The 19,732-nt window shown below is 40.8% G+C and overlaps 1 protein-coding gene across 3 annotated transcripts in view; it reads left to right on the top strand.

Moving 5' to 3' along the window:
• SHLD2 (shieldin complex subunit 2) overlaps positions 1–18,334 on the top strand; it is a 98,745-nt gene extending 80,411 nt beyond the window's left edge. Inside the window, exons 8-10 of one of the 3 annotated variants that reach the window (XM_024731435.1) lie at positions 8,330–8,558; positions 11,920–12,035; positions 17,765–18,334. In XM_024731435.1, the coding sequence (XP_024587203.1) occupies positions 8,330–8,558; positions 11,920–12,035; positions 17,765–17,889 (470 nt within the window). In that variant the 3' untranslated portion in view covers positions 17,890–18,334. The other 2 variants (XM_024731434.1, XM_024731436.1) reach the window with 2 other exon arrangements.
• The last annotated feature ends 1,398 nt before the right edge of the window (positions 18,335–19,732 follow it).

Here is a 19,732-nt window from a genome sequence, read left to right on the forward strand (position 1 = left end):
GATTTGGATTTTCTACATAGATGGTCATTTTATTTGTGTTAAGACAGTTTTACTTCTTTCTTTCCAGTCTGGATGCCTTTTATTTATTTTTCTTTCCTCGTTACACTTGATAGCTCCTCTAATACAATATTGAAAAAAAGTCGTAAGAGCAAGCATTTTTACCTTGTTTCTGATCTTAGGGAGAAAGCATTTATTCTTTCATTATTAAGTATGATATTGGCTGTATGTTTTTCATAGATGCCTTTATCAGGTTGATGAAGTTCCCTTTTATTCCTAGTTTTCTGAAAAAAAAATTGTTTTTTAATTCTTTTTTTTTAAATTTATTTTTGGCTGTGTTGGGTCTTTGTTGCTGTTTGCAGGCTTTCTCTAGTTGTGGCGAGCAGGGGCTACTCTTCGTTGCAGTGCACGGGCTTCTCATTGTGGTGGCTCCTCTTGCTGTGGAGCACGGACTCTAGGCACACGGGCTTCAGTAGTTGTGGCACGTGGGCTCAGTAGTTGTGGTGTACACGGCATGTGGGATCTTCCCGGACCAGGGCTTGAACTCGTGTCCCCTGCATTGATTGGCAGGAGGATTCTTAACCACTGTGCCACGAGGGAAGTCCTGAAAAAAATTTTTTTTTAATCAGAAATGGATGTTAGAATTTTTCAAATGCTTTTTCGCCATCAATTGAGATGATCATCATTTTTTTCCAATCTTTTAATATAATTAATTACATTGATTGATTTTTGCATATTAAACCAACTTTGCATTTCTGGGTTTTTTGTTTTTTTGGCCACGCCATGCATGGCTTGTGAGATCTTAGTTCCTTGACCAGGGATAGAACCTGGGCCCTTGGCAGTGAAAGCACGGAGACCTAACCGCTGGACTGCCAGGGAATTCCCACTAACACCTGTTAATAAGAATTTTTATGTCTGTGTTGTCTGCAGTTTTCTTTTCTTGTAGTAACTGTAACCGAGTCCAAGCTTACTTTGCTCACCACGTGACAGGCCAGTAAATCGGGAGATGAGGTGTTGAGGCAAGGAATACGACTTTATTTGGAAAGCCAGCAGACCATGAAGATGGTGGACTAGGGTCCCCAAAAGACCATCTCATCGGGGTCTGGATGCCAGTTTCTTTTCTAGAGTCAGAGAGGGAAGTAAAGTAAAAAGTCAAACTAGAGAGGGAGAGGTGGCAAGGAAGTAAAGTAAAAAGTTCCATCAGTCTTGCAAAACATCTCCTGGAATGGCCAGCCTCAGTGAGGGGATGTGTTCATTTCTTCTTTCTTGTAGCCATTCACAGGTGGGCGGTGTTCCCTGAGGCAGGCCATTATGTATGATTATAATAACAAAAGCAACGGGAAAGCAAAGGTTAAAGTCAAAGAAACAGATCCAACATGGAGTCCCATTTAGCTCTTCCCCATTACATCTTTTTCTGGTTCTGGTGTTAGAGCAATGCTCATAGAATGAGTTGTATGTAGTTTTTCCTCTTCAGTTTTCTGGAAGAGTTTGTTTAGAATTAGATTGATTTCTTCTGTACATGTTTGGTAGAACTCAGGGAAGCCATCTGGGCCTGAAGTTTTCTTTATTGGAAGGTTTAACTACAAATTAATTTTATTTAATAGAGATAGGACTATTCTGGTTATCTGTTTCTTCTTGAGTGAGCTTTGGTAGTTTGTATCTTTCAAGAAATCTGTTCATTTCATCTAGGCTGTTGGCACAATAACAGCAACAACAATTTATTGGCATAAAGTTATAATACTCTCTTATTATCCTTTTTGATATACGTAGAATCTATAGTAATATTGGTAACGGGGAAGAGGTAAATCGGACTCAACGTTGGATGTTTGACTTTAACCTTTGCTTTTTGTTGCTTTTGTTATTATAATCATACATAATGGCCTGCCTCAGGGAACCCTGCCTACCTGTGAATGGCTGCAAGAAAGAAGAAACTAACACATCCCCTCACCAAGGCTTGGTCGTTCCAGGAGATGTTTTGCTAGACTGATGGCCCTTTTACTTTACTTCCTCACCACCTCTCCCTCTCTGATTGTATAAAAGAAACTGGCATCCAGACCCAGAAAAGATGGTTTTTCAGAGACAGTATTCTGCCGTCTTCTCGGTCTGCCAGCTCTCCGAATAAAGTTGTATTCCTTGCCTCAACTCCTGGTCTCTGATTCATTGGCCTGTCTGGTGGTGAACAGAGCAAGCTTGGACTTGTAACAGTATTACCTGATATTGCTAATTTGTGTCCTGTCTCTTTTTTTTTACTGATCATTTTCGCTAGAGTTTTACCAATTTTATTAATATTTTATTAATATTTTCAAATAACTGAGAAAGGTATTCATTAATTTTTCTCTGTTTTTCTATTCCATTGATTTCTTGTCTGGTCTTTATTTTTAGTGCCATAAATTTTCCTCCAAGTACAGCTTCTAAGTTCTCTATCCAGTGCCCTATGGATTACAAGATTTTCCACTCTAGCTGGTGGGAAAATACACTACTCCCAGCTCTGTGCAAGCTTCAGTGATTGTTCCCAGTAATCCTTTTCCTTGGTTCTTTCCTTGGCCTCTGGTCACATATATTGGTTAATACTCAGTTGAATTCTCCATCTTCTGTTTTTTTTTTTTTTTTTTTTTCTTATCTTCTGCTTTCTTAGGTTTCACTTTTTTACCTTTCTTAAGGTGGAAATTGAGGTTGCTGATATGAGACTTTTTTTTTTTTCCAATGTAGGAGTTTAGTGCCATAAATTTTCCTCCAAGTACAGCTTCTAAGTTCTCTATCCAGTGCCCTATGGATTACAAGATTTTCCACTCTAGCTGGTGGGAAAATACACTACTCCCAGCTCTGTGCAAGCTTCAGTGATTGTTCCCAGTAATCCTTTTCCTTGGTTCTTTCCTTGGCCTCTGGTCACATATATTGGTTAATACTCAGTTGAATTCTCCAAGGGGTGGACCCTCTGCATTTCTCCAGAGTTCTCCCTCTGCATTTCTCCAGAGTTCTCTCTCTTTGTAGCTCTCATCTTTCTAGTACTCTACCCTGAGAACTCTAGCCATACTAGCCTTCCAGACTCAAAGCTCTGTCTCCTCTCAACTCAGGGAAACCACCAGTCTCTGCCTGGGTACCCTTTCCTGCACCACAGCCAGGAAACTCTCTTTGTAAGCTGGGACAGTCACCAGGCTTACATCTTTTGCTTCTCATCTGTTAGGGATCACTGTCCTTTGTTGTCTGATATCTAATGTCTTGAGAATTGTTGTGTCATACATTTTGTTTGGTTTTTAGTTGTTCAAGTGTCTGAACTATTTTTATACACAACACTTTTGACATCAAATGTATGGGGTTTTTTTGTTTGTTTTTTTGTTTTTGTTTTATTCACACCAACAGGCATTTCTCTAACTCTGAACAGCAACTCGGTGTCCTACAGTTCAATTTTGTTGCTACCTGCCTGGAGTTAGTATCAGACTCCACAGGTTTAAGAGCTCAGTCCCACAGGACTGTCCTCACTTCAGATGCCAGTCTCAAGTATTAGGTACCCCGGGTACCCTTCTGTCTGACTTGGCTACAAAGTTGGGAGTTCCCACAGCCCTCCCCACTTTCAGGCTCAGTAATTTGCTAGAACTGCTCACAGAACTCAGGCACTCTCTTTATTTACATACCAGTTTATTATAAAGGATACAACTCAGGAACAGCCAAATGGAAGAGATACATAGGGCAAGGTATGGGGGAAGGGGCATGGAGCGTCCATGCCCTCTCCGGTGCACCAACCTCCCAGCATCTCAATGTGTTCATCAATCCAGAAGCTCCTTGAACCCTGTTTAAGGTTTTTAATCAAGGTCTCATCGTGTAGGCGTTATCAATTAAATCATTGCCTATTGGTGATTAGCTCAATCTCCAGCCCCTTTCCCCTCTGCAGAGGTCAGTGGGTGGGGCTGAAAGTTCTAACCATCTAATCTGCCTTGGTCCTTCTGGTGACCAGCCCCCCTCCTGAAGCTACCGATGGGCCCCAGTCACCAGTCATCTCATTAGCAAAGAAAGATACTCTTATCACTCTGGGAGATTTCCAAGAGTTTTTGGAGCTGTGTGCTAGGAACTAAGGACAAAGACCGAATATTTACTTTTTATTATATCACAAGGTAGGAGCATAAATCCAGTCGCTTACTCTACCTTGGCCAAATGCCAGGTTAAAATTTGACAAGTTGTGTTAATTCAGGTATGTGTGTTTGAATATTTTCCAAGATGTGATTATAGGTTAGCATTATTACATTATAAAACTAAGCTAAGGAGAATGCAAGTAGAAAACAAAAACAACAGCCTCTCAAAAAATCCACCTTTTAATTGAATACAGAGATTTATTCTCAGAGAAGAACTCCATATACCCACTTCTACGTGGACACATTTATTGAGACTGTGACCAGACGCAAGTTCATGTGCCAGATGCACAGTGAGGCCAAACAAACCAAAATGTCAGAGTTTGGAGCAGAGAAAGGTTTACTACAGGGCCAAGCAAGGAGAATGGGCAGCTCATGTCCAAAAAATCCCAACTCCCTGGTGGTTTTCAGGGAGAAGTTTTATGGGCAGTATTTGGGGTGAGAGATGCAGGGTGGTGCTCTGGGAATCTGTGTGTTCAGCCTGAAGTTACCATCCTCCACTTGGGTGGAGGCCTTAGTTCCTGCAGAAGAGCTCAAAGATACTGTTATGTATATTCCATGAGAAGGAACCAGGACCATGCCCCACTGCTGTACTACTATTGTTTCTTGACTTCTCCTCCCTTGTTTCTGCATCCCCTCCCTTCGTTGATTAACAACTGTTTGAATCTGCTCTTCGGAACTCAGGGAAGATCAAGGAGGCTGAATGAAGCCTATTTCTTACAAACAAGAAATGAGGACACAGAAAGGATTTGTACCTGGGAGAGCCCCACAAGATCCTGCTCTGTTTCAATACTAACAGTTAAGTTAAATTAATAATACTTCTGGAAAATAAACACAGATGATAGAAAATTTACAAATTTTTATATCAAACAAAGTTTTGATACAACTTTCAAAAATGGAAGTAAGTGGCTATAGAAACTCTAGATTTATACTAGTTGGTGAAATCTTGGCTAGTGTTGTAGTGCCATGTAAATTTCTAACCCAGTTTCATATTTATATGTCCTTCCTGTCTCCACCCCCCAGCCCCAAAACCCCACAGGCTTGTGGAGCTGGTCACTGCAAGAAGAATGCCATAGGCAGTAGAGGGGATACATTTAATTTGGTGTCACAGAGAAGTCTACTCTGTTATCTACATTTTACATATAACATCTACTTGCTGGGATTGGAGACCTAGAATTAGATTTAAAAATAAAAATAAACAACATTACGGACAACAACAAATTAGGTGGCTACAGTTTTGATGATTAATGGTACTAAGTATCTAGACTCACCAATTTGGGGGATGAGGCTGGGAATTGGGACTATTCTTGCATACTCTGGAGATGTACTCCCCAGTGGGAAACCATGCAAAAACTCCATGCTGTTATAGTCAGTCCCCGGTTGTGAAACTGAGCAGGACCCTGCGGGGCCTTCGCAGGTAAAAAAACCTTTCTGTGTCCGCAGTTTCTTATTTGCAGGATAAAGACTTCAGCCTCCTAGACTTTCCTGAATACCAAAGACTAGATTCCAACAGTTACTAACCAGGGAAGTAAGGGAATGCAGAAACAAAGAAGGAGCAGTCAAGAAATGATAGTGCAACTATTAAAGCAGGATCCTGGTTCCTGCTCAAGTAATACACATCACAGAATTTTTGAGTTCTTCTGCAGGAACTAAGGCCCCCACCCTGGTGGAAGATGGTTAACTACATGCTGAGACCCCAGACTGGTTGAAATCAGAAGTCTGATGGTTGACAATCCTGGAACACCACCCTGTTACCTCACCATTAACCAATCAGAAGAAAGTCACACCCTACAGCCCTCATCCCAAATTTTGCCCAGCAAAACTTCTCCCTAAACAAGTTCCTAATGTATAGCATAGGTAACTATATTTAATATCCTGTGATAAACCATAATGGAAAAGAATATAAAAAAGAGAATGTCTATATGTGTATAACTGAGTCACTTTGCTGTAGAGCAGAGATTGGCACACTGTAAATCAACTATATTTCAATAAAAACAAAAACAAAAACACTTCTCCCTGAAAACCATCAGGGAGTTTGGATTTTTTGAGCGTGAGCTGCCCATTCTCCTTGCTTGGCCCTGCAGTAAACCTTTCTCTGCTCCAAACTCTAACATTTCGGGTTGTTTAGCCTCACTATGCACTGGGCACCTGAAGTTGTGTTTGGTAACAGTATCCTGTGTTCACAGAGGCCCTTTTAGCTATTTTCAGTCTCTTGATGTTTAGCTATGAGGGTGGAATTCATAGTTTTTATCATTGTTTATGTGTTTTTAAGACAGACATGGGGAGAGCATGTGGAAATACAAGCAATGTTTTTCTAACCTATTTCATAGTTAAATAAAAGGCAGAAGAAAGGGAGATTAACAGGGGGAATTTCCCAAGAACGTCTGCTTCCTTAGTAAAAGCCAGAGGGGTTGAGGCTGTGCCTGACTCTTTGTAAAGAAATGAAAATTCTGGGAATTCTCTGGCGGTTCAGTGGTTAGGACCACGCTTTCAATACAGTGGCCTGGGTTCAATTCCTGGTCGGGAACTAAGATCCCTCAAGCTGCATGGTGCAGCCAAAAATTTTAAAAAAAGGAAGAAAGGAAGGAAGGGAGGAGGGGAGGAAGGAGGGAAGGGAGGAGGGGAGGAAGGAAGGAAGTATCCTGCCATCAGTAGAATATCAGTGCCCAGCAGGCCATGAACCCCTTGAAAGCTGTATCCACATTCATCATGAACTTTTAGTTCTTTTCAAGAGTTGTGTAAATTTACAAAATGTTAGCAATTATATTAACATTCTTCTAAAATTATTGGGACTTCCCTGGTGGTCCAGTGATTAAGAATCCGCCTTCCAATGCAGGGAACGAGGGTTTGATCCCTGGTCAGGGAACTAAGATCCCACATGCCGTGGGGCAGCTAAGCCCACGCACCGCAAGTACTGAGCCTGCACACTCTGGATCCCACGCGCCACAACTAGAGAGAAGCCCACGTGCTGCAACGAAGAGCCCATGCACCTCAACGAAAGAACCTGCATGCCACAATGGAGATCCCACGTGCCGCAACTAAGACCCAACGCAGCCACATAAATAAATATTAAAAAAAAAAAACATAGGTGAGCTGTGCTTTAATAAAAATAAAATTACTGAGTTATTTCATTAAATAATTTCTTAGTGATTCATCATGTCTATGGAAAGGTGTGATGAAGAGTCTGCTATAGTTTATTAGGTATGCTGACCGCTACACACCCTTGTAATTTGTGTAGAGATATATGACATGATTGGAAGAAATGATGAAACTATCTTCAGGCACTAAAAGACTGAAGCAAACTGAAGGGCTTAGGAATAGGAAAGTCACCATTAATGAGACCCCTGCAGAGATTACCAGGAAAGGGAACAGGATACTGAATGATGAGTTCTTGACCTGGAGTGTGCTAAAAGGATGAAGAGGAACAAATTCAAAGCCTTAAAAAAGCCTTTAAACTGAACATGGAGAGGAAAAGAGAAGGTTGCTCAGATAAACTCATCAATCTCACTAGTATACAGTAAGGCAAAGATAAATTAGAAAAAAAGAATGTCTGGCAGATAAGAGATACTCAATATTTGTTGAATGGGTGAGTGCATGAGCCAGTGAGTAGTGAATGAACATGCTTGAGGTGCCTGGTGAGTCACACAGAAAATATTTAGTACGTGAGGACCCTCAGGGCTCACGTGGCTATGTAACCAACACCCAGAGTGTGGATGATGATGGGTGGGAAATTGAAAAAAAAGTTTAAAAAGACGGTAAGCTATGGTGTATTATTTTTGGACAAAGTAGAGAATAGAAGAATTACTGACCTCCTATTTGACTTTTGATGATGATTAATTAAAAGAAAAGAAGAGATGGCATGTTAGTTTCAAGTGTTTAGAGGGATTTCTTCTAGAAAAGATTAAACTGATTTTTCATGATTCCAGAGGACAGGGAGGAAGAAAACATCCACCTTTTCAGCCAAATTAGCCAAAGAAATCTTTACTCTAAGTTGCAGGCAGATCACCCCTTACACTCTAGAGTAAATACGGAAGTCCTACGTGAGTGAGACTGTCTAGGAAAAGAGTAGAGAAGACCAAGAACAAGACCTCGGTGTATCCTTTACTATAAATAACTGTGAATCAACTGTATAATTAACCATGTTTGTAAATTAAATTACGTTTTTGGCCTCCTAATTTGTGATATTTCTTTCTGTTTGTCTTTTACAGAAGTGATTCTAATCAAAGCCCAGATTTTAGAGCTAGTGTTTCCCATTACAGCATCTCTGAAGATAGCTCTAAATGCTCACAGTTCTCTGAAGATTATTTTTTCTTCTCTTCCCAATATTATATATACTGGCTGTGCAAAATGTGGATTGGAACTAGAAACAGATGAGAACAAGATCTACAAACAATGTTTTAGCTGCTTGCCATTTACCATGAAGAAAAAATACTATAGGTAAGGCAACTAAGCAAGCCAGCGGGATGGAAAACGTTTAATATTATAGGACTGGAAGTGACCAAAAGATCACATATATCAACTCTTTCTAATGAAAACTAACTAGAGCTAATCCAAGAGAATAAATTGTTCCTCCTGAGTGATAAATAGCTATTTATGAAAGCAGAAATTGCCCAGTAATCATAACAGGAATTTTTCAAAAGCAGTAATTGGGAGATTTTATTGTCTTTAAGCAGCTACACGGAAGAAAACTTTTACTTGGTTTACATTTTTAACCAAGTTCTAAATGGCTCATAAGAAACTCATTTCCCCACCTTAACATATTATTGGAATTTAAAGGTTAAAAGTAATTATATGATCTAACCTCTGACTTGTGGAAGCTAGTAAGGTGTTTAACCTTTCTGTATCTCAGTTTCCCCAACTTCATATTAGAAATTAAGGATAGCAGACTAGCACTCAGTGTTTTATTCTCTTTTCTATTTCTAAATACTGCAATATCTAAAAACCCTATGCAAATATATTCAGCATGTTATAATGGAATACTTTAAGAAAATTTACAGAAGCTTAGTCCATAAGCTTTATTTCCCTTTACATATATTTATGTTCGTTATAAATAAGTAAATGAACTTTGCTCTTACTTTGAAAGTTGCTTGTCTGGAAAAGAAAATTGGATTCAGATGCATGGTCCCCTCCCTTCGCCTCCCCCCAGTCCATTCTCCACAGCTGACAGAGTGACCACTCCCTTCCTTTAAAACCTTTCCAGAGTTTCCCATCACACTCGCCTCTGCGGTCTCATCTGCTGTACTTCTTGCCTTGCTCACAGGGCTGCAGCTGTACCGTCTTCTTTCAGTTCTTTAGACACTCTGACTTTTTCCTCCTTAGGGCTTTCTCACATGCTCTTTTCTCTGCCTGACTCCACGAGGCTGGCTCCTTCGTGTCTTAGTTCAGTGGCCGATCATCAGAGAGGCCTTCTTAGTCACCTCCTTTGTTCTCTGTTAGAGTGCCGTGTGTGTTGTGTGTACCTGGAGTCGTTTACTTGCACATTGTCTTCTAAAAGACATCGTTACTGAGATATAATTCACATCCCATCAGATTAAGCCATCTAAAATGTACGATTCCATGGCTTTAGTATATTCACAGGCTTGTGCAACTGTCCCCACAATCAATTTTAGGTCATTTTCATCTCCTCCTCCCCCAAAGCCCCATACCCATAGCAGTCACTTATTCTCCCCTCCCACCAACCCATAGCACCCACTAGTCGAATTTCTGGCTCTATAGGTATGCTTAGTTTGGACATTTCATATAAATAATCATACAGTGTGCAGTCCTTTGTGACTTAACTTTTTCTTAACATGTTTCAAGTTTCATCCATATTGTAGCATGTATCAGTACTTCATTTTTTTTTATTGCCACATAATATGGATATGCCACATTTTATTTATCCATTCATCAACTGATGGATATTTGGATTATCCCCACTTTTTGGCTATTGTAAATAACACTGCTCCGAACATTCATGTACAAATTTTCGTGTGGACATGTTTTCATTTCTCTTGGATGTATACTCAGGAGTAGAATTGCTAGGTTGTATGGTAACTTTTTCTTCCTTTTGAGGAGCTGCCAAACTGTCTTCCAAAGCTGCTGCACAATTTTACAGTCTCGCCGGCAATGTGTGAGGGTTGCAGTTTCTCCATGTCCTTGTCAACACTTTTTATTATCTGTTTTTCTTTTTGTCGCTTGTGCTTTTCAAGCAACATAAAGAAACATCATATCTAAGAAAAGTATCATTCCTAACTCAAGATCATGGAGGTTTACTCCTATATTTTCTTCTAAGAATTTTATAGCTTTAGCTCTTATGTATAGGTCCATGATCTATTTTGAATGAATTTCTGTATGTGGTATAAGCAAGGGGTCCAACTTCATTCTTTTACATGTGGATATTCAGTTGTCCCAGTACAGTTGGTTGAAAAGACTATTCTATCCCCATTGAATCATCTTGCCACCGTTGTTGAAAAGCTTATTGTCTTTCTATCCTATTAAACTCTTAAGTTCCTTGAGTGAAGGAACCAGATCTGTCTTATTCACTAGTGTATACCCAGTGCTTAGCACACTGCATGGTACAAGATATCGAGTATGTATTTGTTGAAATAAAGAATGGAGGAAGAAAGATAGCCTGGGGAGAGAGTATAGAGTGTAACAGAGGAAAGAAACTAGAATCATCGTGTGGATAAAGGGGGAAGTAAGTTTTCAGAGGGAAAATCAGTAGTCATGTTTTAGCTGTTACACTAAATTCCCCTATACTAGTGAGTCTTTCTAAATTCTGTTCTCAGTTTATTTCCCCCCCCCCCGGGTATATGTATTTAATTCAAGCTTTATAATTTAGATTCAGCATGAATCACAATAAATGGATCATCAGCAGAGTTACTAATAGAAAAATTATCATTGCCATTGCCAGAAACATAGATTTTAATTCCTGTACAATCATTACCAATTTTATCTCCAGAAATAACATCACAATATGTACCAGCAGGAAGACCAGTTTGCAAAGTTGAAGATAATGCCCAATCATCATTGTTAAAGACAGTGAATCCTCTGTTTCCTCTTCCAAAAGTTACTTGGTTGCTACCATTGTGTTTGTAAAAGGTTGGCCCTCAACTACATTACGGAACACAACCATGTTCCTTATTTGACGCCATTGATGTTCACAGACCCAGTCATTGACACAAGTAGTACCTTGATTTCAATTTATTTTTTAATAATTTATTTTTAAAAGAGGTATATCCCTGTCTTTAAAAGTATATAGATAGAATAATATCATCCATATCGTTTTGTTCATATTGTTTGTTCCTCAGAGTGTATCATGGCATTCCTCTCCTAATAGCACTTATAAATCTTCCTCATTCATTTTAAGTCACATAATATTCCATTGCATGAGGTACTGAAAACTGTTTACCTAGTTCCTTGTTTATTGACATGCAAAACAGTTTGTTTTTGATGAGAAAGAATCCAGTGGAAAAAAATAACTTGAAATTGTGATTGTGAAATACATGATTATCATCTTTATTTTATTTCTAGAAATAATTTACACAGCAGTGTAAAATAATGTCTTCTTACATTAGTATCTGAAAATTTAAAATGAATATAGAATAAATAAAATTTATTAATTTATCACTGGAAACTCTTTTTTTTTTTAAAAAGCCCTTCTTTTATTTCTGGGATATTTCAGGACATCCTAGAGTTGTTTTGGTAATTAAAATTAACCCTGCATAAAAACCCAGTGATTTTTGAAATTATATTGCATTTAAACATTTCTTTAATTGAAAATCTTTTTGAGGGTCCTGTGCTGTTTACTCTTTTGTAGGCCAGCTTTAATGACCATAGTTGATGGAATATATAAGGTTTGCGTCCATGTAGGATCAAAGCTGATAGAGAAGATTCTTCTCAACATTTCTCCTGACTGGCTCAACAGAGTTATCGGTAAGATATCAACACGCCATCAAGAGGTTGTTCTTGGTGAAACCATTCATTTCAGGAGTGTAGAGAGTATATTGGAACAGAAGGAACACTATACTGTAAATTAAGAGGGTTTTTTTGTCAGTATATAAGCTTAAGTGAAACACAAGTCTATACAAACTACTATATATAAAATAGATAACCAACAAGGACCGACCTGGTGTCCAACACCAGGACCTTAGTTTTATAATAGTTAAGTAAATGAATGTGCGACACTATATAAACATATAAAGATTGTCCAGTGTCAGTGGTGTGGATATGTAGGATCTTCAGCTCTGATGATAGGTCCAGTCAGTGGCTAACAACAAAGTGAAAATGACCCATTTGTCAGATGCTCAAACTCCATCCTTTTCTCATTAGTCTTAGACTCTCTAAGCAATTAAGTTAATCTGGTTCAATTGATTGCTCTGTTAATAGTGGATTATTTTTTCTGGCTTTCATTTTTGCTTGAATACTGAACATTGCATATAGAACAATACAGACTGAGGTAAATAGTATTTGTACCTGAAGTGGGCATGCCTGTTTTCCTAGACCTTTACTGGGAGTTGGGGGTGGGCAGAGTAGTTAATCTTGTCAGACCATGAGTCATGAGTCGGATTTGAGTTTTTTTTGTTCTGGTTACCTTCCGGTCACCACTGGCTTCCAGTTATCTAGCATTATGTATGCTCATGGTGGGGAGTGGTTCTCCAGAGAGTTTTCCCTAGTACTCCTGCTTCACCAGTCAGCTTTAACCCTTCACTCTGTACCTGGGCCTCAGAGAGAGTTTCTCTTCATGTTCTTGTACCTCCCCAGGTTGTACCAGCTCTATTCGTTGTCATTCGGTGCATCCCAGCCTGGAGGGAAGGGCAGGAGTGATTCTCTTTGATTCTGGTCCAGCCTTAGTCTTACACAGGCTCTGCGTGTCTGGGTCTTAGATGTGGTGCTTTCTCAGTGACCCTGCCCCTCCTGCCAAGTCAGCCAAGCTCTGCCTTGTGTCCTTGGTGGGTATCTTTGTGTGGTCCTGCCCCTCTCTCAGCAGCAGGGCACCGCTAATGGTCTTGATCCAGGGTGGTTTTCTGCCCCTCCCCCAGGGTTAGAGGGATTTTCCTTTCACCTTTCCTCCATCTTCATCCTCACCATCTGTATCTTGGGGCAGTAGGACTTGAGGTCTTCCTGCAGCAGTTTAAGGCTTTTGTTCCTTAAGGGAGCCGTCCTGAGTGGTGTTTGTGCTTTTCCTCCTGGCAGCTTCTCCCCTTTCCCAGGCCTTCACCATAGCTGGAAGCTTTCTCTGATGTCTTGCCCTGCATCCAGCCTTGTGAGTACCTGGTGAAGATGAGAAGAGCACGTGCCCCCTTGTCTTTGACGCTGGTCCACGCTTGGCTTTTAGCAGTTCGTTGAAACTTTAAGCACATTCTTCATTCTTGCTTGTTTGGTGGACTGTCTTCTTTCTGAGCTCGGCCCCAGGTAAACCCGTGCTCCTGTCCTGTCTCTCCTTACACTGCAGTCTTCTTGGCAGCCGTACAACCTTGGCTCACTTATAGGTCCAAGAAGATTGTGATTTTGTAGTTTATTCAGCTTTTTCTAATAATTGTTAGGGTAGGAGACACACTCTTCCCAGCATTCTACTTCCTAATCAGAAGTCTCTCTGTTTTTTAAATTCACTTTCTTTAATAAATTTTCATTCTTTCTGCTGTTTTCATGCCTTTTCTCGTTGTTCTTTGTTTATTTTCAGTCTTGTCTTTTCATTTTTTGCACAATGGCAGTTAGTCTTTATTTCTCAGAGAGGCATCATTCTCGCATACAGTATCGACCTGTGTTTTGCCCAGTCCTGAGACAATTAAAGTCCTCCTTCTTGGCATTAATTAAATTGTATCCATAAGTGAAGATGTGGGCACCGTTATAAAGTGTTCATCAGATCATTCAGGTTATCACTAAACTTGTTTTTTTTTAGCTTATTAAAGTGAAAATTCAAAAATTTTAAGTGTTGTACAGAATTCTCACACCTCCAGGAATATGTCATGGGCCCTCCAGGAGTCTGTAGACTCAATCCAAGAAAGGTTGGTGGTGTTGGTCAGGGAACCAGTAGAGTCTGAGCATAGTCAGTGGTGCCTTGTCTGTCTAGTGTTGAGCAACTTGCTAATGACTTGATTGGATGTCCTCAAAAAATGAGAGGAAGCATATAGGACAAATGCAGAATACAATGACATATCCACCTATAATCTTAGTATTTGTATATATTATCAAGATTTGATATTAAGTAACCAACTTAGAGTCCTGTTATATAAACAATAAATATGTATATATGTAACTGTGATAAGAGCTATAGACTAGGTAAATATGAGTACTTTTCTGATATGGACATGCCCTTTTTGTTTCAGCCTTAATTTAGGAAAAGATTAATCTCAGTTCTTCCCTCGATTCTTTGAAGAAGCCAGGGGCTGTACCATAACAGGAAACACCATCAGTCTGAACAGTGCACTACTTGTGCCTTCTCTCCAGATCAGCAGGAATTGGGCCTCATCATTCTAGAGTAACCTGTGACTAGAAAGAGAGGGGGTAGAAAGAGACATTTACAGTGGGTTTGGGACTTGAGAAACCAAGGGAAACAATGAACCCTTCAATGTGAGCATGTCCACACCCCTGGAAGGGATGCTAAGAGCCCTTCATGTTTCCTCTTCCTCAGCCCCTCCCTCAGACGTCACCTACAACCTGGTCGCCGCAGACCTGCTCCATGCCTTGCTGGCGGGCAGTGGGGCACCTTGTGTCCTGAAGGTGCAGAGCCTCTTTGTGTTAGATGAAAACAGCTACCCGCTACAACAGGATTTCTCCCTCCTGGATTTTTATCCTGACGACAGGAAGCACGGGTCCCATGCCCTTCGCTAAGACCAGAGGAAGAAACTGCAGGTGCTTCAAGGAAGAGCACTGAAATGATTTGTCTTTTGAAATGAATGACAGGGCTTTTGCTCGGGGTTTTAAAATAAGTATATATTTTAAAGAGAGTTGTGTTAAAGATATTAATTAAAACTTTTTTTTCCCTGAGAAAATTCTTTGAGGTTTTTGTCTTTTGGTCTTTCCCTTTCTTGCTTCTAGAAAAATGATCTAGCAATGAAGGCAACATGCAGCATTTCATCAAGATGAAAGGCTCTCTCCATTTAGTCCCTGCTCCATTCCAGGCACTCTCCTAAGTACTAGGACACAGACCTGAGGCATTTCCTCAGGAATTGCTTTTCTGCTATGGTCACAAACTCTAAGTGCTTTCCTTACACCTACATTAATAAACCATAGACGTGACATGATTTCCTTGATTGTAACTATACATGACTATGGATTAGTTCATATAAGCCTACGTTTAGACAAGTTCCAGACGAGCATGTCTTTCGATAAAGAGGCATTGAAAATGCAGGAAACATGGTCATGTTTCAACTCTTTATCAGGGGAGGCAGAGAGTCACATTGTTCATTTCTAGGATTTGAGTGCCTCACTGAATTTGCTTGCCAGCAGACACTTTGCAGTTGGTTCTCTCATTACGACTGTAGCAGCAGCTCGTAGAGAAGGGTAGTCACCAATGAGGAAATCGGGAGCGGTACTTAACCTGGAAGTTTGGAGGATTACTAGATTAATCATATTGTTTGAACATAACTAAATCCATGATAAAATGAACAAGTTTATTTTACTAGGTGTGTTTTTTAAAATTCTTTTGGTTCATTGAAGTTGTTTTCTCTAATTGAGGCTTTTTTTGTTTTTAACTTGGCTTCCCTAAAAAAGGACCTCAGGAGTTTTGAGATTCTCCTCAAAACCATATACAAAAACGATTGTATGAGAGTGCACGCACAAAAGTACCTTTTCCTGTGGCGAAGGGTCTGTAGTTCCCAACAAAACCTTTTTATATAGTATATGGCAATTTCTTGTCGTGGGAGATCAAGCTCCTGCCTGATCTCTTCCACTCCACAACTCCCTCCAAATAGTAACTCCTCTCTCCATCCTGATATCTCTGATTCACTTCACTCCATGCTCAGATAAGCTCAGATAGCAGGTCAGCAAATTGTCTGCATAATCAGATACTAGACAAGCTAAGGAATTGTCCTTATTTGCATATGTGTATAGTACAATGTATGCAGCACTGTGAACATACTGTCTGGAAGAATCTTGCCAAAATCGTGTAGTGATTCCCCTGGGTGGGAAATCCTAGTTTTACTTTATTCTTTATTTTTACTTGATGGAATTACTAGGAAAATGTCCCTAACTTCTAAAGAATATAAATTCCCTATATTAAAAAAGATAACTTCACTGGGAATTCCCTGGCAGTCCAGTGGTTAAGACTCTGCACTTCCACTGCAGGGGACATGGGTTCGACCCCTGGTTGGGGAACTAAGATCCCGCAACCCGTGCAGTGCGGCCAAAAAAAAAATAAAAAATAATAAAAAGATCACTTCCCAAATATAGAAAAAAAAATACATTCATGTAACCAATACCCCAATTAAGATTTAGAACATTTCCATCACTCTAAAAATTTCTCATTTCCACCTCCAGTTAGTCCCCTGCCACTCATGACAGGAAACCACTGTTCTGATTTCAATTACCATAGGTTAATGTGACCTGTTCTTGAACTTCATATAAATGAAATTATATAGCCTATATTCCTTGGTGACTTGCTTTTTTCACACAACATTTTTGAGATTAACCCAAGTTTTTATGTGACTCAATAGTTCATTCTTTTTATTGCCAAGGAATACACCAATTTTATGAATATATTACATTATCCACTTTCCTATGAAAGGTCACTTTCAGTTTTTGGCTGTTATGAATACCTATAGATGTGTGGCTATAAACAAGTCTTCCTGTGGATGTATGTTTTCATTTTGAAGCTGGGGGCGTGTGGTAAATGCCTATTGAGATTGCTGCTTTATGGGATAGGTGTATATTTAACTTTATAAGACACTTTCAGTGCACAGTTTCCAAGACTGCACAGTTTTACACACTCACCAGTCATGTATGAGGATTCCGGTTTTACATCCTTGGCAACAATTGGGGGTGCCAATCATTTTCATTTTAGCCATTCTAATGGGTATAAAGTGGTTTAAAAAATCAGGTTAGTGGCTATTTTGGTGGGAGAGGGGAAGGTAGTCTTTGGGAGCGGGTGCAAGGGAAGATTCTGGGAGGGCTGGTTTACCAGTTAGCAATTGCCTCGCAGCTCTGAGGTAGGAGATAGGCCCCAGGCTGAGCAGCTGCAGCTGATCTCCTGCCAACGTTTTGAGATGGGATACCAGCAGGAGCAGTGGGCCCTGGTTGGGTGCGTTCTTGTGGCTTTCCTGGCCTGACACAAGCTCAGAGAAGGCCCTCAGTTTAGGGGAAGGACAAGAGGGAGAAGATGCCTGCTGGAACCCATCTTGGCTGAGTGATGTGCCCCACACCAGGACCAAATATGGAGACGATTGGCCAAAACCAAAACCCAGAAAACTGACCCTATATAAGCAACCTAAGTTGCCCCTATTGCGCGCAACTCACTCTGAGCCCGACTGTGTGCTCCAAACCTAAGCAACTAAGCTTAGGCAACTAAGCGACTAAGCTATAAGCAACCTAAGTTGCCCCTATTGCGCGCAACTCACTCTGAGCCCGACTGTGTGCTCCTCCAAACGTATTTTGTTTTTTCCACACATACACTGCCTCTTCCACACGTATTTTGCTTCTAATAAACGCTTTTATCTTTTTCACAGCCTTGGTCTCTTTGCTAAATTCTTCAAAGAAAACAAGAACTGAGGTCCTTTTTCCAGCTTTTCACCTCCAAAATCAGCTCCAAATTCATCCTTCAATATATGCTCTGCAGACGGAATTCCCTTAAGCGTCTCTCCTTCGCAGTGAGTGTGATGCTAAACAGTAGAGGGCGCTAGAGATACATTGAGGGAGGCAGGCGCTTTTCTTGCTGTTTCAGTAGCCGCGCATCAGTCCAGATTTGAGTGCGAGGACGCCGACCGGGTGGCGCTCTGCTCCGGCCACATTCCCTGGACGCCGCCGGTCCCTCCACCAGCTTGCGGCCGGCCTGGCCCGTCAATCATGTTCCCATAGCCCTCCTGACAAGGAGGCCACCAGCTCCAGCCCCCTATCCGGTCTGCACCGGTGTGCCACCCACCCATCATCTACTCCCTGCGTTTGTCCTATCAGATTTGTCAATCAGCAAACCGGTAAAAACATATTACCAAAGGACAGACAGAAATCAAATCTGGTCACTTGCTGGATTATACTTCATCAGTGGAGATGAACAGATAATTTATACAGACAGGAGTGAAAGAAAGGAAAGAGGAAAGAATGGAGGGCGGGAGGGAGGGAAGAGGGGAAAAAGGGAGGATGAAATGTGGAGAAATGCACAGCCACCAAAGGTGCACAAACAAGCGGCTCTATCCAATAGGCCCTTAAAAGTCCTTTAAAGGATCCCAGGCTGTGGGACTGTTTTGGCACTACACTGTCGCTTTTTTGAGGTTTCTCTGGCTATATGTGATAACGACACCATTTTTAGACATCTGGAGTCTGATTCAAATTCCAGCTTCACCACTTCCTAGTTCTGGGGCCTGAGAGATGGCATCTCCTCCCTGAGGTGCACTTCCCTCACTTCTAAGTGTGGGGCAGTTTCTCCTGGACTGCTGTGGAGTTTAACAAGCTGATGATGTGCGATGACCTAGTACAGTTCCTCAGAGCTAGTGCCTTTCTCCCCACGTGGACAGTCATTCCACTCTGAGAAACCCAACTCTGAAATTGAGAGGGGAGAGTGATCTGAGCAAATAATTCCATACTTGAAAATTAGGGGAAAAACCCCATAATAAGTAGATATTCCAATCTGTCTTCATAAAGGCATATTAAATTCAATTAAGGGGCTTCCCTGGTGGCGCGGTGGTTGGGAGTCCGCCTGACGGTGCAGGGGACGCGGGTTCGTGCCCCGGTCCGGGAGGATCCCACGTGCCACGGAGCGGCTGGGTCCGTGAGCCATGGCCGCTGAGCCTGCGCAGAGAGGCCACAACAGTGAGAGGCCCGCGTACCGCCAAAAAAACAAACAAACAAATTCAATTAAGAAATATATCCATTTTGTTGAAAGATCCGGCCTTATAGAATGTAATCAGCAAAATACTTGATCCTTTTTTTCCCCAGTCATCCATTCAAACCTGCTTGGCAGGTAGCTTCTCCCTGCCATTTGGATAAAATCTAGGGCAAGCCCCATGACTTTTCTGAGCACTCTTATGTAACAATAAATTTTTCCTATAACTTCTACTTGCAAAAACAGGTTATGTTCAGCACTTGAAATGTCCAGTCATCCAGTGATCCAAACCTCCAACTTCATTTATTTTTTAATTTTTATTTTAAATTTTTTATTGGTGTATAGTTGCTTTACAATGTTGTGTTAGTTTCTACTGTACAGCAAAGTGAATCAGCTATACATGTACATATATCCCCTCTGTTTTTGGATTTCCTTTCCATTTAGGTCACCACAGAGCATTAAGTAGAGTTCCCTGTGCTATACAGTAGGTTCTCATTAGTTATCTCTGACTTCATTTAAAGTGTACGCCTCCCCCTCACTTCTGCCCTGACCTGGGCTCATGCCTATAGCAGGCCACAGCAGATGATCGGCTTGGAGCACTGTTTTCCTGTTTCTCCAATTTGTGCTCCCACTCCTCTTTTCCCAACTTGCTAACAGG

Source organism: Neophocaena asiaeorientalis, unplaced genomic scaffold, assembly GCF_003031525.2.
Source record: "Neophocaena asiaeorientalis asiaeorientalis breed wild unplaced genomic scaffold, Neophocaena_asiaeorientalis_V1.1 scaffold714, whole genome shotgun sequence".
Lineage (NCBI taxonomy): Eukaryota > Metazoa > Chordata > Mammalia > Artiodactyla > Phocoenidae > Neophocaena > Neophocaena asiaeorientalis.